This window comes from Pimephales promelas, chromosome 8 (genome assembly GCF_988280905.1).
Source record: "Pimephales promelas chromosome 8, fPimPro1.hap1.1, whole genome shotgun sequence".
Taxonomy (NCBI): domain Eukaryota; kingdom Metazoa; phylum Chordata; class Actinopteri; order Cypriniformes; family Leuciscidae; genus Pimephales; species Pimephales promelas.
The window spans coordinates 10,874,463-10,897,195 of record NC_142776.1 but is presented as its reverse complement, the minus strand read 5'-3'; the positions used below and the strand labels follow the sequence as shown (position 1 = coordinate 10,897,195).

Here is a 22,733-nt window from a genome sequence, read left to right as displayed (position 1 = left end):
GTTGGGCACATTGCCACTGTGATAGCACAACTGAATTTCATTAGGCATCACTCTAGTCTTCAGTGTCGCATGATAATTTCTCACATTTCTTACTTATTAGTTATACGTATTTTTCAGGGTTATAAACAACATTTATTAAATAGAAATCTTTTATAATATTAATTTATTCATGTTTTTTTGCCCCAATTAATTGCTGGATGAAAATATTTTCAAGTCCTACTTAATATTTTAAATATATATATATATATTTGTGTTTAAAAGTTTGGGGTAAGTAATGATGACAAAAATTATGCCCTATACACTACTTGTGTTTTCAGTATATGATCACTAGGGGGTGCCACACTATAATCAATGGAAGATTGTTCACAACTATGTATATGTATGCATTTGAAGCCTCTCACATTTGATGAAAGGATTTTCTTAAACATGAATTTTTTTCACCAGTGTTAGTTAAAAAAAAAAAAAGGTCTCATCCTATCTATTCACAGATGCAATCAGTGCAGCTAACCCCCGTGTCATCGACGACACGCGCGCTCGCAAACTGTCCAACGACCTGAAGAGGTGCACGTATTACGAGACCTGTGCTACCTACGGCCTCAATGTGGAGCGTGTCTTCCAGGATGGTGAGTCTTTTCATACTGTCTTAAAGGATTAGTTCACTTTTGAAAAAACTTTTGCTGATAATTTACTCACCCCCATGTCATCCAAGATGTCCATGTCTTTCTTTCCTCAGTCGAAAAGAAATTAAGGTTTTTGATGAAAACATTCCAGAATTTTTCTCCTTATAATGGACTTCCATGGGAACCAGGTCCAACCGAGGTCCAAACGACAGTTAATAACAGTTTCAGATGCAGCTTCAAATGTCTTTAAACGACACCAGACGATGAATAAGGGTCTTATCATGCGAAACGATCGGTTATTTCAAAGCTTATTCCAAAAATGTAACTTTTCTAAGGACAAATGCTAGCCTTGCTCCATTCTGTGAGGCGCGTTTGTGACGTCACGTAATACGTAATTACGTTCAAAAGGTCACGGGCGACGTAGCCAGAAGTACAGAGACAGAGTGTTTACAAGTTGAACGCATAGGTTGAACGTGAAAACTAACTCAAACGGCGTTTACAAAAAAGGAATTAAAAGGTAAAACAACGATGTCGGACGATTTTGATTCTGTACTTCCGGCTACGTCGCCCGTGACCTTTTGAACGTAATTACGTATTACGTGACGTTGCAAACGCGCCTCACAATATATTACAAGGCTAGCATTTGTCCTTAATTTGTCCTTAGAAAAGTTACATTTTTGGAATAAGCTTTGAAATAACCGATCGTTTCGCATGATAAGACCCTTATTCATCGTCTGGTGTCGTTTAAAGACATTTGAAGCTGCACTGAAACAGTTATTAACTGTCGTTTGGACCTCGGTTGGACCTGGTTCCCATTGAAGTCCATTATAAGGAGAAAAATCCTGGAATGTTTTAATCAAAAACCTACATTTCTTTTCGACTGAGGAAAGAAAGACATGGACATCTTGGATGACATGGGGGTGAGTAATTTATCAGCAAAAGTTTTTTCAAAAGTGAACTAATCCTTTAAATAGGTTAATGTGAGCTTTAGGTGTTTAAAGTGTTTGAATTTGCTGTCAAAGTTGTCAAATAAATGTTTAAACACCTAAACAAACACAAGGTGGTCAATGGGGGTTTAATTCAGTGTTTAAAAGTGTCAATTGTACATCACTTCTGTTAGATCAGATTGTTTGCAGCACCGGTTGGAACAGCGCATGCTTGGATAACCGTTACTTTCACATGATGTAGGTTACAGCATAACACAATGGAGCCAGAAAGTGCAAGGTGACTTTGCTGTTGAGTAGCTGGCTCAATCTGGCTTAATCGGCTCTTAATTACAAGCTAAATGACCCATCTCGTCTTGGGTGGCTATGTGGTAGAGATATCTGTGGGGTTCGGTGCTGACGTTTGCACGTACACTTTGAGAAAAGCATGCTTTAAGTGCTTTATTAAACGTTTTGGAAGTTGTTTTGTTTACTTGCTCACTTAACTGTTGAGATCAGTGTGAATAAAATATTGCAGGACAGATAAAGCGAGGATGAAGTTGTGAGATCTGTGCTCCACTAGGGGGCGCAAGACGTTAAGAAATGAGGCTTTTTTTGGATGTGCTCATGGGTTTTCCTTGTTAGAGAATTTTGTTCATAGTCTGTTTTGACAGACTTGATGTTCCATTTATACTTCATATATTATCATACTGGGAATTTTAACAAGACATTTATATTTATGCTCCTGGCAATGGCTTTGTTGCAAAAATAGCTTTCAAGTCTTTTTGAGTGCATATTATGTAAACTACTTGTACCATAAAGTTATACTGCAAAATATAAAGTTGGAAAAGGAAACCTGTGTTTAAAACAAGAAATTTCCAAGTAATTCATTCTAATTTGAAGTACCGTCACTACAGCCGGCAGCCTGTACTGAACTGTAATGGCTAACTTGGCTCTTAAAGACGAGAAAAAATACAAGTATGCTTGAGCATTTTTGCATCTTGTGACATCACGTCCTCTTTTTGGTTCATTTAGATGTCTTTGGTCTGTGTTGCGTTCACATTTCGCACCAGATTTCATTTGGAAGCTGACCGAAACCCACCTTTTCAGGGATCTTGGTCCACTTGTTTGGGTTCAAATGGCAGCGTTCGCACTTATTTAAATGAACCACACTAACAGAGCAATCGCATCAGTGTCCGTTTTAATTGAGCCAAACCTGGCAAGTGTGAACACACCCTTATGAACGCTTCAGTGTGAGTGTTAGTCCTCAGTTGTGAACCTTTAAGGTATTTCTTAAGTTGTTAGCATGTAAATGGTTCTTCTGTCCTCACCGAGGATCAAGAAAGGAGACATTTTTGGACCTGGTTAAGTGAACCCCTCATGTAGAGAGCTAGACGCTGAGATGCGATCATGGGTTGGGGGTGGTGGAGGGGGCCCTTAGAAAAAACAATGCTTACAAAGTTGATCTTGACAGCTACAAGCATCCATTGTATAGACCTGAGGAAACATGAGAGATTATTGAGAAAAGAAATGGAAATCCAATAAAAACGACACGGTCTAACCTTTCCCTGAAGTCGCTCTTCCATATTGATATACAGTGAACGTTTGTCGTTGTGATGTTTGTTTTTCGCTCTGTTGTGTTTTGCATACGGATTTTGTCGGTTTTGTGTGTTTGCTCATGCAGATGTGTGTGTGGCTGGGCGGCAGATGCACGCAGCTCTTCAAGGAGGGAGATTTACACTCTAAACGCTCAGCTATTATCTTCGTAATTATTACACTGTTGGCTGCAGCCAAGACTGCTGTAATTGAACTGTGTGTGTAAAAAGAGTGGCTACATGTCTGTGTGATGGCCAAGCTCATCAGCAGCACTAAATGAGAGCAAGAAAAGGCTAAATTCCTGATCATTACTGACGCTGTCTCTTCGCATCTCTCATTTCATTATCCTCAATTAATCATGCATTCTAATTATCCACTGTAGTGGAATTTATTGATGAGTACCAAAATGATTATTTTAATGTTTTGTGTTGCATTGATAGCATAGCAACTACCCAGAGGTGTGTGTGTGTGTTTGTGTGTCCCACTCATGCCATTTTTGTTGGCCTGTTTTTGTCATTATTATTCATGTGGCAATAATTAAAGAGTTTGAATCATTGGCTCACTGCATATTTACTGTATGATTCTGTAAAGGGAACTGGACAATAGCTGTTGATATTTAAGATCATTTAAAATTAGAAACAGTATGGATGGAACGTAAGTCTGTTTGACTCCATAATCATGTCACTCTGGAACAATGTATATTTTTTGTGTGTGTGTCATAATGAGAGAAAGAAAAGTATCCTATCTGGCTTTGTTAAAATACAATTTAATATAATGTATTGTAATATAATATAGATTAATATAACAGAATTGAACAACATATATGATTTCTCAAAAAGTGTGCCTATTCTTCTTCTTTCTTCTTATCATCATCATCATATAAAATGAAAATAAAAGTAAAATGTATTTTTTCAGACTTTTTTAATGACTTTTTCAAAAGTAAATTTAATTGACTTTTTTAAGTACATTTTTAATCTACTTTTTCTTTTAGTTTAAGTATCTTATCATTAAGTATCTTATCATAATAACATAATTTAACCGCATGTATGATTTATCAAAAAGTGTTCCTATTCTTCTTCTTTCTTCTTATTATCATCATCATCATCATATAAGATGAAAATAAAAGTAAAATGTATTTTTTTTCAGACTTTTTCAATGTGAAATGAATATTGTGATACACCATCACACCTGGTAATTTTTTTCTTGAAGCAGTTTTGCTTTGTTAGTTTTCTCGATTGATTTGAGAGAGATTCAGCGGAGTGTTAATGTAAGTGCAGTTTATCAGGAAAATTGTTTTTTTTTTTTTTTTAATAAAGCATCATCATGCCCATTGATTTGCACCGCAGTTTGATCACCTTGGGTTACTTTCTGTCACAATCAATTATTACTCACTGGAAATTCATAATTCCTAATGGGACAAAAGTCTATACATACAAGTTTGCTCATGTTTAAGAACTGGGCTCGAGCTCCTCATGGCCTTTTGCCTCTAATAAATGATAATTGTCTATGGTTGAGCATGCAGTAATATAATGACCTGAATTGCCATAAATCAAATAATGCAGGCCAGCGAGTTGCATTGCTTTCCATAGAGATGCCAACACGCAAATAACAAGAACATTAACCATTAAAAATAATTGGTGCACTAGTTATCTGCATTAGATTTATGTAACAAAGTGTTTACGAGATGGCCAGTGGAGAAATAAAGTGAGGCAATTTATTCAGTCAGGGTCAGCTGAGGGTTTACCCGAGTAGATCACGTTTTTTTGTGTGTGTGTGCTTTCCTATATGCGCACACGGTTCTGAGCACGATCGGGACGTGGGTGCGTGTGTATTTCTACGCCTACAGAGTGTGTGTATGTGTTTGTCTGTGGTTCTTTGGTAGAGGAGAGGGGTCCTGACAGTTCCCCAGCCTGCGTCCATCAGCGTGCTAATTTAATTATCCTAATTACCCCCCCTCCCCATGCTTCCCCTCGCTCGTGCTGGCTTGTCACATTGTCAGAGTGAGGATGTAGAGCTTTGTTAGCGTACGCTAACAGCTAACGAGGTCTGCTCAGCATTTCAACTCTTTTTTTCATTCTCACTATTTATATCTTCATCTCTTTCGAAGGCCCCTGTGGTTTGACCATTACTTTCATACTTTCGGGTCATATATTTTGTATTGGAGTTATTAGTTAAATTGTTTTTGCTGTTTTAAAATTGTCGCCAAAAGTGGTGTGGACCATGTGGGTTATTTGTAGAATATTTGCTGATACTATATCAGTAGTTAATTTTTATTTGATTAGTGTATTAACACTGAAATATGCAATAACAAATGGACAAATAATGAGATTATGATTATAAATGTCCAATGTTCATCCGTACAACTAGTTCACAACGAGTGAGTGGTTTTGAGAACCAGGGGTTCTGGCTCTTAGTCTGCAGTTATTTTAAAATTACGTTCATTTTATAACATTAGTTAGGGAACATAAACTTTTATCAATCTTGATTAATGTCAATTTCTTCATATACTAATATATATATATATATATATATATATATATATATATTTTATTTTAGTTAATATATTAATTAACTATAATGTATTTATTAACAATACAGTCAATAACAATACAGTTTAACATCTTGGGGTCAGAAAGGTTTTTTGTTTTAATGTTTTTTTCGAAGTAGTATCTTATGCTCACCCAAACGTACATTTATTTGATCAAAAATACAGCAAAACAGCAATATTGACTAATGTTATTATAATTTAAAATGACTTATTTTTTTAAAAATTTTAATACATTTAAATGTAATTTAATCTTGTGATGTCAAAACTGTATTTTCAGCAGACATTACTCCAGTTTTCAGTGTAGGAATGGGCAACGATTAATCGCATCCAAAATAAAAGTTTGTATTTACATGATATATGTGTGTGTAGTGTGTATAAATATTTGATATCTTAATAACACATTTTTCTTAAATATATACATGCATGTGTGGGTATTTATATATACAAATTAATTATACACACTACACAAACATATATTATGTAAACACAAACTTTTATTTTGGATGCAATTAATCGTTGCCCATCCCTATTTCATTGTCACATGACCCTTCAGAAATCATTATAATATGCTGATTGGCTGCTCAAGAAACACTGTTGAAAACAGTTGTGCTGCTTAATATATTTGTGGAAACCATGATACTTATTTTTTCTTTGATGAAAATAAAGTTCAAAGCAACATTTATTTTAAATAGAATATTTGTGCTGCTTTTGATCAATTTAATGTGTCCTTGTGAAATAAAAGTATTATCCCAAAATGTTGTACAGAAGTGTAGAATAAAAAAATGCGACAACAGATGTTGTTCATTGTTAGTTCATGACACTTTAGCTAAATGAATTTTATATAAATGTAAATCTATCTTGTTTTGTCTGAGATATTGCGCTGGGATGGTCAATTATTTTATCAGTATTGAGTGTATTTGATCACAGTCCTCAGAACAGTCTTCACTCTCGCATCTACACGAGGACCCATTCAGGACCTACAGCTGTTCAATCAGATCAGTTTTGCTTTGTACATTTGTGATGGATACTGAGTGAAAAAAGCTGTCAGCGTGTCATAACTATCACCGTTACACCTGTGGCTTAATTCCCTGCATGCGGCATGTAAACGGTTGGGCTTTGTGTGGATGCGAGTCTGTGTTTACTCGAGTGTGTATTTTGTCTCTTGTATAGCAGGTCTAATTACTGAACAGTAAGTGCTGGAGCTCTTCGACCTTTATACAAGATTCCTGGCGGGTGGTTCATCTGCCCCGCTCTCCTCCAACTCATTAGCTAATATTTATAGCACACTGCTACTAACCGCTCTGACAGCAGCCTGATAAACATACCTGTGTCTTTATTAAGTCTGACTTACCTGTTCAGTCCATTCTCTGTTTGCATGTTGTGGTCTCGTTTTCTTTTTGCTCATTTCTCTCTGGGGGTCGAGGATAAAGGTCAGTCTGTTGTATCAGCTCAGCGTTTAGAAGAGAGGTCACAACCTGTGTTGCGGAGTCGGGGGTCCGGGTTTTTGTTCAGCGGGGTTCTCTGATCTGATGACCTTAAGGTAGTGTAATTGAGTGAATAAATAAACAGCAACATCGGCAATAAATTGGAGCAAGGTAATGGTTGTGGATTCATAGTAGAGCTGCTCGATTCTGAATAATGAGAATCATGATTTCCTCGTTTAAAATAGAGATCTCGATTCTGAAAAGGCAACTAAAAAAGTTAGAATGAATAATTGAATGACTCACTTATGAACTTTGACTTCACCGTTTGACTTCACTTGTTTCATTACTTCATGAATCTGCGCGCTTAAATGAATGAGTCATTGACAAATACATTTAAAGAGATAGTTCACTTAATTTTTGATATGTTTTAGCTTACCTCAAGGGCATCCAAGATGATAGGTGTCTTTGTTTCCACAGTATTTTCAATTTTGATATTTTTAGGTCAAACCGTTCTTGTCTGTCAGTCATATAATGGAGGTTTATGGGGTCCTCCTCAAAGAGCATGCACAGAGAAGTCCAAATTAAACATGATTTAATGACTCGTAAATGTAGGTACACACTGATGACCTAAGACATGAAACGAGCAGTTTGTGAGAAAACGAACTGTATTTATATTGTTTTTACCCTTTGTAACCTACCTCTTGTAACCACAGCCACGTCCAAGTGATCTGAAGTAGTGATGCGCGGGTCGACTCGTAACCCGCGGGTCGGGTTGGGGTGGGTAAAAAAATTGTCACTTTATTTGCGGGGCGGGTTGGGGCGGGTCATTAAGTTTTTTTTATTATTTTTTTTATCCATGTATGTTGCTTGCAATTTCCAGCCTATATAAAATATTTGGGAATATCTATTTTCATATTTTATAAGGTTACAATACGATTGCCGTAGCAACGTAACTTGCGTGAGGTTCCCAAACCTTTGGTGTCACGTGACACGTCATGAAAGCGCCGCGGCAAGCACCTCCCGCCGACAGACGCGACAGCCTCGACAACAACAACAACGAAGAACTAAAAGTGAAGATGGAAGACGAGGTGCGGGAGAAATTGAGGTCGGGAATATACATGATTAAAATAAAAAAAGGTCAGGCTGCTAAATCTAATGTTTGGGAGCGGTTCTCAGAAGTAGTTGCAGCAGGAGACAACAGTATAGTCTCGGCTACCTGAAGTTCAACTCGTGTGAAAAATATACAAACAGTAACGTTAGCGCCACAAAATGGGCAGTTCCAGCATGTAAAGACATATTTGTGGGGGTCTAAGAAAAAAAAAATTGGTTTAGCCTATTAGATGAATACAAATACTGCTTTGTAAAAGTTGAAAATGTTTATTAATATGACCTGATTTATGGTTCATATTCATAATCGTCTGTTGTTGCCCGTTTACATGGCGATGTTTTCAAGCACTTTCAGGCTGAAATAAAGGCTGTTTTCATTTGCATTACAATGCCTAATAGCTACTATGTCTATTTAACGGTCGCGGGTGCGGTGCGGGTTGTAAAAATAGAGACAGTGGTGCGGTGCGGGCTGGGGCGGGCCAAATAATTTCATAAAAGGGGGACCCGCGGGTTGGAAAAAAAAGCCGACCCGCGCATTACTAATCCATAGCTGTCAACCCTCCCGTTTTTTCCGGGTTTCTCACGTATTTTAGCTCTTTTCCCGCTGTCTTCCTGTTTGAGTATTTTCCCGTAAAATATACCGTATTTTTACTCTCTGATTGTGTGAGACGTACGGGCTCGGACAGATTCGGCTTGAAGTCGTTTATCCTCGGATGCGGTGCCGCGCGCGCTGGCCGGAGACACACTGGCTGCGTGGCGTGTGCGTTTTTATTGCACGCTGCCTGCGTGACACGCGCGTCTCCAGAAAACGCGTGCATGCTAGAAATAGAAGTGACGCCTATTTTTCACGCGACAGGCAAGCGTGTTTCTTTGCCTGGAATTTCTTTGCGTTTCCAGGCAAAAAAATAAATAAATAATAGGAAACGATGTTTAGGCTAGCTGAATGTAATTTTGTACTCGAATACATATTAATACATTACCTTTTGATGTTTGAAAGTCTAGGTTTTTACATAAATTCAGATATCAATGTAATTTAAACAAATAATAATTATTATAAATAGGTTTTCAAATATATGAATAAAATATATTTTCTTTTTTTCCATTTGTTTCTTAAGCTCTTAACAATGTTATTACATGAAGAAGAAAAAAAAACTTGAAAAAAAAAACGTTCTGGGCCTATAGGAGGATATAAAGATAGGATAGTGTGTCTTCTGAGTGATGGTCCACCATCAGGCTAAATAGGCTCTTTAAAGCTACACAAAATGTGTAAATGTAATTAAAATAAACAGACAGCCCACTTCCCTATTTTGCGGATTTTGGAAGATGTGTGATAGGCTAAATGTTGAAATTGTTGTCCAAATTCTAGAGCAACACACCCTAATCCAAATGTAGATTTTTTTTCCCTTTAAATGACACTGTCTCTTTCTCTCTCACACATAGGCTAGTTATGAACACCTTAGACTTTTAAGGATTGTGCTTTATTTTTAAAGTTTGTGGGTGAGAATCGTGCAAAAAAAAAAAAATCCCTTATTTTGGGGATGGATTCCGGGAAAACTCCCTTATTTTCAATGTTCAATGTTGACAGCTATGCTAATCTGAAGGCATGGGCGCTTCAGTCTGCGCAAAGCACCGGAAGTGATCTTGTGCGGTTGCGGAAAAAAAAAAATCAACGTTGTCTGTTGATATATCGAATTTGTCTCCGCAAAATAAGTTCTGTGTTAAATGCATAAGAACAGCACTCTGTCAAAGTATTTCATAATCCAGACTGACAAAAACAATAATAATAATTCTGATTAATTGTGATGAATTCATTAATTTGTTTATTTCCCTGTCAATTTATGTGTATTTCAGCGAATTCCGTTCTCTTAAAGTTTTTTGGCTATTAAACAACACAAATTACTGATATTAGTCCAATCACATTTTCCTTTTAGTTTAAATTATTGATTAGGAGTTTACATTCTGCATTTTTTGTGTGTGTGTAATTATGCCTATGTGGAAAGTAGCCTGAGTATTAAAGGGTTAGTTCACCCAAAAATGCTGTACCAACCCCGTAAGACCTTCGTTCGTCTTCGGAACACAAATGAAGATATTTTTGATTAAATTTGAGAGCTGTATAACTACCACATAGGCTCCTAAGGGACTGCCTCTTGACGGCCCAGAAAGTCAATGAAGAAAATGTTTAAATATCCCAAGTGACTACCGTGGCTCAACTATATGTTTATCAAGCGACGAGAATACTTTTTGTGCGAAAAAACAAACAAAAATAACGAGTTTATTCGACTATTTCTTTTCTTCCTTGTAGGCCAGAAACGAGATTTTCTTAGATTTCCACGACGCATGCGCGAGAATTGCGATCTGAAGTTGTGTAAGCAGATAGCAATTCTCGCGCATGCGTCGTGGAAATCTAAGGAAATCTCGTTTCTGGCCTACAAGGAAGAAAAGAAATAGTCGAATAAACTCGTTATTTTTGTTTGTTTTTTCGCACAAAAAGTATTGTCGTCGCTTGATAAACATATAGTTGAGCCACGGTAGTCACTTGGGATATTTAAACATTTTCTTCATTGACTTTCTGGGCCGTCAAGAGGCAGTTGCTTAGGAGCCAATGTGGTAGTTATACAGCTCTCAAATTTAATCAAAAATATCTTCATTTGTGTTCCGAAGACGAACGAAGGTCTTACGGGGTTGGTACAGCATGGGGGTGAGTAATTAATGACTTAATTTTCATTTTTGGGTGAACTAACCCTTTAATGTGCACTTTGTCCCAATTGCAGCAGAACAGGATTTGAAAAAGCAATAGCAGTGTTTCATAAGTGTGCAAATGTAAAAATAACTACTGACTGACAAATGTCATCAATGGCTTTAATAGAAGGCACAATCCTCTAAATTCTGAAGAGAAGAGAAGCTCCAGTGGAGTGAATGGTCCTGCTCTATGATGGCTGTGCTTCTGCTTCTCAGACCTCCTGCCATAAATCTGATCAAACGGGGAATGTTTCCGGCAGGATAAATGGCTGCCTCTCACAGGGGAGCCAAGATTGATAGTCAAAGTTAAATTGTATTAGCTGTGCAGTTTAAATATTTAACCCAGTCTTATCATAACTGCTCTTAACACTTAAAGTAAAATACAGCAGGGGTGTCTGGAGAGGGATCTGCGGGCATATATCTCTCACCACCTCCATGCTCCTGCAGTGCTATTGTCCAATAAGACTTAAATGGCTTGACTTATTATGAATGGTCATTATAAAGCTCTCTAGAAGATTTGAGGTGATAACAAGAGTGAAGTGTTTTCATGGAGGCCACTGCGGGTTTGTGAGCTGCATTGCTGTTAACATAATGGTCAGTGAACATAATTCTCTCTTTTTTTTTTTTTTTTTTTTTTTTTTACAAATCAGTTCATTTAAATTCCTATCGGTTGTAACCTCTTTTTCCTATTTGTAGTGGAGATGGGTGGTACCCCGTGGGGTCCTCTGCTGTTGTAGCCCATCTGCCTCAAGGTTGTGCAAACTGTGGCTTCACAAAATGCTTAGCTGCATACCTCGGTTGTAACGAGTGGTTATTTCAGTCAAATTTGCTCTTCTATCAGCTTGACTCAGTCGGTCCATTCACCTCTGACCTCTAGCATCAACAAGGCATTTTCTCCCACAGGACTAGTGGTCGACCGAAATGTTTGTTTTTTTTGTGGCCGATGCCGATATCTGAGTGAGCAGGGTGGACGATAGCCGATATAAAGCCGTTATTTATATATTTTTTAATATGCATATTAAATATAAACACACACACACAAATACATATATATCAATATTTAATAAATTAGATCAATTTATAACTTATATTTAAAAAAATCTTTAAAATAAACATTATGGCCCTTAGGCCCTATACTGTAGATGGCAACTTCTTGAATCTGCAATCCCATTACAGTTTTTTTTTTTTTCACAAATAAAGTCATTGTTTATAAACATATGAATTTTTTAATAAAAATTAAGGAAGTAAACATTGTAACAGGGCACTCAGTAAAATGGTAATTTCATACGCAATTATATAAATACTTTTTTTTTTAACGTAACGCTAATTTTACATACAGCACACTGTAAAACGACGTGAATATGACACAGTGGGCAACTGGATATGGCACAGCATATTTTGTAATAAAGGACATTTGATCGCGTCTCCTGTGAAGCTGATCTTTTCTTTGCATTAACTCACTGCACACAGACCTTCACTCCGAGTGTAACACATTTATGCCGGCTAAAAATATGCACTTCACAAGATACCACAGCTGGATTCGATTAAATCTGCAAGGTTTGTGAAATTAAATGTTTATTAGATATTCAGAGATTTGTTTAAATGATGTAGATGCACATTTGCTGAATGTTGATGGTAAATGAGAAAGTATTTTAGGCTGATTGTTTGCCTTTTCTGTTACAAATAATATAAAAGCAAACGTATTACTTTTTCACATACCATTTACAGTATTTGATTATGAGTTCTGAAGACTCCAGTTCTGTCAAACAAAGTATTAGATATGACTGACAGTGATCGTAAACTAATGAAGACAGAGAATGTGAGTGAGTGCTATGTCATCACTGATCAGGCGCTGCGTTCTTTTCTCAGGTGCTCAGTTCCACCCGACAAAATAAAAGTCTGCTGCAGCGCCGTCAAAATAAAAGTCCTGCTTCCAACACATCGGCCAATCAGAAAAAAAATAATCGGCCGATCCCGATATTTTAAAAATGCCAAATATCGGCCAATATATCATTCGACCACTACACAGGACTTCCGCATACTGGATGTTTTTCCCTTTTCACACCATTCTTTGTAAACCCTAGAAATGGTTGTGCGTGAAATTCCCAGTAATTGAGCAGATTGTGAAATACTCAGACCGGCCTGTCTGGTACCAACAACCATGCCACGCTCAAAATTGCTTAAATCACCTTTCTTTCCCATTCTGACATTCAGTTTGGAGTTCAGGAGATTGTCTTGACCAGGACCACACCCCTAAATGCATCGAAACAACTGCCATCCGATTGGTTGATTAGATAATTGCAATAATGAGAAATTGAACAGGTTTTCGTAATAAAATGTGTGTGTGTGTGTGTGTGTGTGTATATATAAAAAATGAAACACAAAAAGATATAACACAGGTGAACACACACACAAAAAAAAACATAACCCCTGCAGACCCTCATGAAAATGTCAGTCAATTAGCCTCCTAAATTATCGATTATTATGCATCGTCTGGAATACTACAGAATCTCTGGATCAAAACACAGGAAAAGAAGCAGCAGAAACAAGCAATGGAAGCACTATGTACTGTAAGCTAACACAATCATCAAACATTAAATGGTATTTAAATCAAAACTGCCAAACATTACAGAATGAAATGTCGAACCCATGAAGAGGTATAGGACCGTGCAAGCTTTGGGTTTGTTGATGGAACGTGATGTACATGGCATATGTTTTGGTCATCTTTCTGAATGTGATCTGGATCAGAAAGTGATTTTCTCAGCTTCTGGTTCAACGTTGCATTTTTAATGAAACTTACCCACATTTAAGTTGATAAAAATTTAAAGCTACCTAGAATAAGCAGAGGCTCTGTACTTTCTTTTGGTATATTGTATGTTCAGATATTATACAACAAAATATCCTTTGGGCCATGAAAGTTTTGTGGAAATTATTAAAAAATGCTGGTGCTGGTTTGCAGCTTTTTAAAAACCTGCTGGCAGGACAAGAGTTAAGATGCGTACGCATACAAGTTGAAACTAACTCTGACTACTTTCTTTAAATTTAAACTTTCTTGAAAATTCTGTAGTAAAAATTCATTATACTTTCCTTGGCAAATTTTTCCAAACCATGAACACAAAGAGTGCATTTCTAAGAACTCATTTTAACCTATATTTTTAAAAGATTTTTCCTTTGCTTTCCTGTGGATGTTTGTAACAGTTTGTCACAATAGTGCCGTTGCGGTTTCTCTTTCCTCTCATTTGTTGAAACGAGGAGCTGCTCGTTTATGATTATAATTAGCCGATTAGCGTGGTAGCGTGTCACGACGAGTCTAAATAAACACAGCTGCACAGCTTTTCTCTTGGAGCGGCAGATGGGACGGGGAGAGCATGAGACTATTGCGTTGAGAGAAATTTTTTTTTTTGCAGAGTAGCATGCCGTTTGCCCTTGGACAGTGATCTGATCTCTCACCTGAAGGTAAATGTTTATGACGGAATCATAATTAAAACTCAGACGTTTAATAGGTCCAATTAAAACAATGACTTCATTTACAGCTGAACGAGAGCCGGCCCTATTTATTGGGAAGTGGAGTAATTGAGTTCTGGGCACTTGGACTGTTAACTCCCTCCTGCCTCCTGAGAGCCACTTCAGTTTCAGGGATTGAGGAAGTTTCTGAACACTAGAGGGCGAACGTTTCGAGCTCAAGGGAAAATGAATCTAATCACTATTGTGTTTGGAGGAGTGTTTAATCAGAGAATTTCATTTTTGCATTGACAGTTCACAACTTAAGAGTTACTGTTAAGTTCTGAGAGGGAATAAAAAGCCTCTCTCTACACTTCTTTCCTCAGCGTGTGTCTGTTTTACCGGATTAATGGGTTAAAGAATGAGCGGTTCTCCGTGAGCTTCTCTCCACATGATGGGATCAATGTCGTTAGGCGTGAGATGACGAAGCGGTAGAATATTTCTCCGTGGGCCGAGCGCAGATTGCCACAGGGGCCGTCAACCGATCGATAGGGACAGAGGCGAGCGATTGACTGACGCCGCCCTTTTCCTGGCACGGGCAGAGCATCGGGGGAAAAGAGAAATGGCCGAGGGAGGGGAAATGTTGAAATAATGGGCCTTGGAGGCTTTGAGTGCGGGGCGAGTGCTTGCCTGTGGAGGAGAGTGATGGGCAAATTAGGAGCGGCCTGGGTTGGCGATTCTACACACACACTCTCTCATGAGGGGTAATAAAGTAGACCACTTTAACCATCTAACTACAGACTAAACTGCCATTGTGTTCTGTGCACACTTGTTGTTGGTCGTCCTCTATCATGCATACATTTCTCCTGACCTTTTCCTTTTCTCTGTAATTTCAGTGGCTCAGAAAATAGTTGCATCCCGGAAGAAACAACAACTCTCAATCGGACCCTGTAAGTCACTGCCCAATTCTCCAAGCCACTCCTCCGTCTGCGCAGCGCCTGTGTCTGCAGTGCATATCAGTCAGGTGAGTCTCACACACTTCCTGTTGAGTTGGGTTGGGACCTGTTCGTTTTGAAACACTTGTCAAATAATTTCTTGAAATGTTGAGAACAATTCATTTTTTTCTTATTATTTAGGGTTATGAGTGTGCATTCAAAGTGTTTGGATGTGTTTTTGGAGTCATATTGACCCAATTGGTTTCCATGTCTGTTGTATAGGGCTGGGTATCGATTCACATTTCAATTTCGATTCGATTTCGATTCGCAAGCTCTCAGTTCGATTCGATTTCGATTCTTGATTCGATTTTCGATTCTCGATTCCTGATTTGATTCTCGATTCAACTATAATGAAGATGTAATAAAAATCCTATATTTATAATTTATAAAAAAGAACAGTGGACATAAGTTTACTAGTGGTTAATTAATACAAGAAAATTAAGAGCCATAAACCTATATATAAAACACTTTATTTTAGGTACACTAAATGCATACAAAGATTTTGATGCAATATGCAAAAAAGAGTCGCACAGTCGCACAGCTTGATCAAACAGTATCATGTTATTTTATGTTTAAGATAGATAAATATATAAATATTTAGACATTTTTTACATTGATCTTACCTAAATGTTAATGTATTTTTTTTTGTTAAGAGTTTATGTATGGATGCTTGATTTCAATCTTTGAATTAAATTGAAAAAAGTAGCACAAATAAATTAAGAGACATTTTGGGGTAGTTTTTTGGGTATGTCAGATATACTACAGAAACTGAATAAAGTAATCCAATGTAAAATAACACTGGATAGTCTTTTTAGTCCAGACTGAATTAAATACAAAGGCTATTAATTCTGATTGCTTACAATTAATACTATATTCTGTTGTTATGACAACAGAATTAATGACTGACACAAATGGCTGCGTTCACTTTAAGAACTAGTGTGCGAATCCATTACTGTTTCTTTCTGTCACACGCGTTTAATGCTAATTTAAGACATTACCGACTGTCTTTACGAGGTTACTCACCAAGACCAGAGTTTTGACATAATGTTGCGTGTTTTAACTGTTAAAGCGATATAATCCAGGGATAAAACTTTTGTTTCTGGCGAGCTGTTTGTGAGGCGGATTTAGGCTGTAACGTTACTGCACGCAGTGAAAGACATCTCTGAGAGTGCGCAAGCACGGGATGGTTTAACATTGCTTGAGCAAATGAATGATAAATGTTAGTTACGTTCATAGGTTACGATGCAATGCTGGCCCGATTGTGCAAGTGAATATTCCGTCGTGTCCCGACTCCTAAACGCGTGTGTGTATCGACAGCTGCAGCGCTTGGCGCTTGCCTAGTGCAGAGAGACGAGAAGATGCAGCACCGCGTCCGCGAGCCCTTTATATGGAAAAAAATCGATTCGTGGCCGTTGAGAATCGATTTTGAATCGACCACATTTTAAAAAAACGATTAATCGAAAAATCGATTTTTTTGCCCAGCCCTACTGTTGTAAAAAACTTCTATTGTAGCTTGTCAAACACTCAATTATGTAAAATACATGAGAACTTGTTAAATATAAGAATCAATTTTTACTCATCAAAAGTCTCATCTTCTGAATAATCCAATGAAAATGTACTGTTTCTTTTTCTGTTTAATCGCATACTGACAGTAATCCTCTTCCGCATGGCTCAGTCCTCATTGATTTCTCATTAGCATCGTACAAGTTAGTCTGTAGGTGAAGCTCAGGAAACGGAGGCCTATGGTGTTTCTATGTAGCATGAGATTGTTTTCTTGCTTTTCTCACTCGCTTTGTGTGTGTGTGTTGTTACAGACCAGTAATGGTGGAGGCAGTTTGAGCGATTACTCCTCTTCCGTTCCCTCCACTCCCAGTACCAGTCAGAAGGAACTGCGTATCGATGTACCCCAAACTGCCAACACCCCTACACCCGTCCGCAAACAGTCCAAACGACGCTCCAACCTCTTTACGGTCAGTTTGCTCTCCCATTAGACACATAGGTGTGTTTATAATTAATTAGTAACTAACTTTAGAAGTGAAATGACAAAACTACAATAACTGCAGTTCATTTAATTGCATTTGTTACAAAGTGAATACAAAATCAACACAAATAAAATAAAATTGATTAGGGATGCACGATATATAGGCCAGCGTATCGGTATCGGCCAATATATGTTCATTTTTAATGTTAGCGTTATCGGCCTGGTTATAAAATGTGGCCGATATATTAAAGCCGATAAATAATGTATTTTTCCCTTCAGCTGAGACACTTGTTGAGCACTGTTTATGTTTTTGAATTTCTTGAAATATGATTGAAATCTCTTCAAAAAATGAAAATACAGTTCGGTACAACATGTGCAGCGCAAATCTGTCATATCGGCTATACAACACTATAATGAGAATATCATTTTAATTGTGCGCTTGGGACGTGGATTTAATTGTGAGACTTTTGGTTTTGTAATCAGGCTCTCAATATTAGGTAAAAATTTGGATTTAAATTTATCGGCCGATATATCGGTTATCGGCTTTCAAATATAAAGAGTTATCGGTATCGGACAATTTTCATATCGGTGCATCCCTAAAATTGATAAAATAATAATAATAAAGAATTATATATATATATATATATATATATATATATATATATATATATACTCTCTATATATATATATAATTTGATAGATTTATTTATATATTTATTTGTATGTACAATTCTGTTCAAATGTTTGGGTCAGTAAGTTTTTAATTTTTAATTTACTTGAGAATTTAAGCAAGGATGCTTTAATGTTGCAAATGATTTTGGTTTCATCAAAGAATCCTGAAAAAAAAAACACTTTGACAAAATTTTAAGCAAGCACAACTGATTTAAGCATTAATAATGAGAATTAATGTTAATGAAAATGTTGAGCATGTTTGATGACTTTCAAAAATGTCGTCAAAATCTTACCAACGTCAAACTTTAAATATATATAAATACATACATATACATAGATACCACTTGGTGGTGGCGCATTGGATAAGACACATGCCTTTGGTGTGAGAGAGCAGGGTTCGAATCCACTGTGAGACACCAATGTGTCCCTGAGCAAGACACTTAACCCCTAGTTGCTCCAGAGGTATGCGACCTCTGACATATATAGCAATTGTAAGTTGTTTTGGATAAAAACGTCAGCTAAATGAATAAATGTACAGTACGTACATACATACATACATACACACACACACACACACACTTTATATGATCAGTAAATTGACAGCCCCATTCTTCCAGTCTTGTAAGCTCTTTAGTAGTGTACGTCCTGCACATGTACCACATGTCTTGCTTTCAAGAAGTTGGGGGGGTGGGGTCACATCAAGGTCAAGTTGACCCCTCCCACACCCCCTTGACTTTTGAAGTCAAGAGAGTGTGCCCTGCACTCCAAACTGGATCTGGTCTGAAGTAAGGCTCAATTAGCAGCTATCTCGGCTTTGACTAAAATGATGTCTTCTCCCCCACAGTCTCGGAAGGGAAGCGAACCAGACAGGGAGAAGAAAGGGATGGATGGCCGCGCAGACAGCATTGGAAGTGGCCGCGCTATCCCAATTAAACAGGTAGGGTCTGGCCGGCCGTCTGGGCTGGTATAATTGGAGTCCAACAGCGGCGTATTGTGGACGAAGGGGCCTCAGATCAGTACTCAGACCCGCGAGAAGCCCGTTTGATGCCATCTTCTTGATTAACAGTGAAAGCACGCACTTGACATCAATTAGAGCCAGGCTCTCCCGTGTGCTGAAATGAGATCATTAGGATAAGATGTGGGAAGGGATTTTTCTCTCCTCAATGCACTATTACCCCCCCCCCCCCCCCCCCCCACAGCCAAAACCCCTACACCATCTCACTCTTCCACCTTCTTTTTCCCTGTCAAGCGTGGGGATAGAAAAAAAAAGCTAAGAGGAGCCTAATGAAGTGCAGTCTACCAATCTGCATATGGGCCCATCTTTCCCATCAGCCCTCCCCGAAAAGTGGTGTGGGGGGGGGGTTGAGAAGCAAAATGTGATGTGAAGACGACCCCCCCCCCCACACACACACACACACACACACACACTGTGGGAGAGATAGTTTTACTTGGCCTTAATTTGTCACAAACAAGGGTGTGTAGTGAGAGAGTAAAGAAAAATGCTAGCTAGCGTGGGGGGTGGGGGGCGAGATCATCCTCTGCGCATCTCAGCTGGAGTGAAAGAATCAGGTAATTAGCGGCACTAATCGTGCCCTCTCATGTCAGCGCCGTGGCCTTGTTTGTAATTTTCTAATGAACAAATTGCATCTCTGATTAAAGCTGCCTTTAAGTGAGATCTGTGTTTATTAGCGCGCCACAGCAGAGAAGCGCTTCCACCGTACAGCGCAGCTGGCGTTCAAAAGCGAAGCTGCAGACCTTTTGGATGTGTGGGTTGCGTTCGGAACCCGCTGGGTTCACATTGAGAGGCTCCATTGGAGGCAAGGACATTTGCACAAAACTCCTGGGCAATGAAGCGGAGCTGTAATCGGCCCCTCTTTTCTGCAAATTAGACATCGGAGATTACATTGCGTCTTTGCTGACATGTGTGGCATTGTAATACTAAAATCCTGCTTAGTATAATCATAATTCGAATGTTGAAATATGAGCTATGGATCAATGATGTGACATCGATTTTTTCTTTCTTTTCCCCATACATTAAAATGCATGCTATCACTTGAACTCATCGATGATTCTATGATTTTAAAATAAATAAATGAAATTAATTTCATTTTTTTTATCAAAAGTATCAGGATGATATAACTGTTCTGATATCATAATGAAGAAGAAAATAATCATTAAAGGAATGCAATTTTTGTTTGGCATAATATTTTATTATTTATAAATAACATGCTTAAAAAAACTGCTCTTAATTTGAAAAATATTTAACCGCCACATGTTAAGTGGTTGGACGTTCATGAATTAAACCTTAATTAACTATATATTATATAGAGGACCCTCATGCAATAGGATAAAAAAAAAATTAATACTTTTATTCAGACATTACCTAGATGGAAAATGGCTGCCCAGAAGCGTCACCTAGATGGCCGCTGAGCGAATTGCCTTAAAGGGACTTTGGAGGTACTTCTTTTTGGAGGCATACAAGCGAGTGCTAATGCTGCCAGCAGTGATCTCTCACCTCCTGCGGCTCTATTTGCATAAATCCTGTTAAAGTCAGTGGCGGTTAATGAAGAAGAAATGAGGCTGGCCTGGCTACAGCGGTGCTGAGAGCAGCGCGCCGCACTAGTGGCAGATGGGAAGGCTGAGCTATAGCAGGCAGCTGTGCGGAGGAGTGAGCAGCACAGGGTTCTGACTATAATCTGACTCTTCCGACTGGGCTTGAGCTGGGATCATTTGTATGTGCGATGCCAAGAGCAATCAAGACGAGAACGTGTGTTCTCGAGAGAGAGAGAGAGGGGTGGCTGCTGTTCCCCAACCGTGTTACATGTCATTAGAGCACGTCATTTGCGTAAATGATTACAATTTACATTTAACACTTAAAGAGATTGTTCATGCAACAATTTTAATTCTGCCAAGAATTCAGTCTTGTGTCGTTCCAAACCCGTAAGACTTTCGTTCATCTTTAAAACACAAATGAAGATATTCTTAATGAAATCGAAGTGATTTCTGTCCCGCCATTGAAAGTCTATTCACCAAAAACTTCTGATGATTCAAAACGTTCATAAAAAGAATGTAAAATAGATCCGGATGAATCAAGCGGAATTAAGTCTTCTGAAGACACACAATCGGCTTATATGATGAACAGATTCAATATAAACATGATCAGCACTCAAATATGGTAAACGGAGGCTAAACCGTGCTTGATACGTGAGAACAAACCTTATTGGTTCTTGCGGAAGCTCAAACATACTGTCGTGACACATTGTTGGTTCTCAGGCATTAATCAAGGTTTACCAAATTAGAGTGCTTTATGTACGTTCTCTGATCAATGTTTTTATATATGAATAAAAGCCTAAATTTAATCCGTTCATCTTATATTAAACCACTTGTTTTATATTGATTTCTTTTACAATCTCTTAATGAATGTTTTGAAGCATCTTGAGTTTTGGGTGAATAGACTTTCAAAGGAAGGGACTCCAATTCTTATTTTAAATTATAGTAGGGAATCCTCATTATGTGCTCTTATTTTATAGGTAGCGAAAGAAAAGTTTGATTTAAATGTTGCATGTATTAGAGAGCCTGCAGTATAGTGAGGCATTAGCGGATGGAGAGCGTCTTACGGGTGGCCTGGCGCAGAGCCATATCTCTGAAGCATCTCTCAGCCTCTTGACACTGCAGGTACATAAATGAGGGATTAATTTCCTTGGTGTCAGACAGAGCCCACACACGCACACTTACGCACACACTCTTGTGCTGATCAGAGGCTCCAGTGGTGGCCGTGTCCCTCATCTCATGAGGAGATCAATCAGAGCTCCCCAGCCTCTGCAGTGCACAGTGTTTCAGTTCTCCCTGCTGTCCCTGGTGCTTCAACTTCATGTTAGTCCTTATTGAATCCCATGGCTGGCTAAAAGGCACTGTTTTGCATTTTCTATGATGATTTTAGGTCAGAATTTGTAGTGTAAACGATTTAAATAAGACTGCATATTTATATATATATATATTAGGGGTGCAACGGTACAGATAGCCCACGGTACGGTCCGTACCTCGGTTTTTGGCCCACGGTCTCGGTTCGGTTTCGGTACATGTTTTGTACAGAAAGAGACTGCTATTTCATCCCAAAAATATGTTTTATTTTTATTATATGCATTAACATAATGTCACAGTAGGAAGAACATCAATGTGTATGAAATAAATTAACACTCTAGTCTGTACTGAACAGAACTAAGTAATACAACCTCTTCAACTGCCACTTATAAAATACAAAATCTAAACAAACACACTTTAGAATATTCAAGTGGATCCCAATTCCAAACCTTGATAACTGGTATATAAAGTGATCAATGTGAAAGAAAAAGTGCACTTTTACCTTTAACAAACATACATTAGCTTGTGGTTTGAATAAAAAGAGCCGAGCAAAATAATATAATAAAAAAAAACTTCATTCAGGATACAAAGTGCAATGTTATTTACTCATCCACTATTGAGAGATTCTTGTGCAAAAAGATACTGCAGTCAAACGTTTGACTGGGTTTGCGTTATGCATCCACTAGATGTGCTGGGAATGTAGCGAGTGCGCGGAGCCGGAGGTGAGGCGTTTATTTAGTAAGCGTGAGCGCGCTGGGGCGGGCACAACGTACATTCGCAGCCTGACTCATATATTCAATGTGCGGCGGCTCGCTGCAGCAACGGC

General features: G+C 38.1%; 1 protein-coding gene across 2 annotated transcripts in view; it reads left to right on the top strand.

Annotated features, from left to right (window-relative positions):
* Nucleotides 1–22,733, top strand: part of agap1 (ArfGAP with GTPase domain, ankyrin repeat and PH domain 1) — a 163,641-nt gene that overhangs the window by 61,898 nt on the left and 79,010 nt on the right. For both annotated transcript variants that reach the window (XM_089133927.1, XM_089133926.1), the window contains 4 exons: nucleotides 489–623; nucleotides 15,295–15,422; nucleotides 17,208–17,363; nucleotides 18,891–18,983. In XM_089133927.1, the coding sequence (XP_088990053.1) occupies nucleotides 489–623; nucleotides 15,295–15,422; nucleotides 17,208–17,363; nucleotides 18,891–18,983 (512 nt within the window). The remainder of the gene's footprint in view (nucleotides 1–488; nucleotides 624–15,294; nucleotides 15,423–17,207; nucleotides 17,364–18,890; nucleotides 18,984–22,733) is intronic.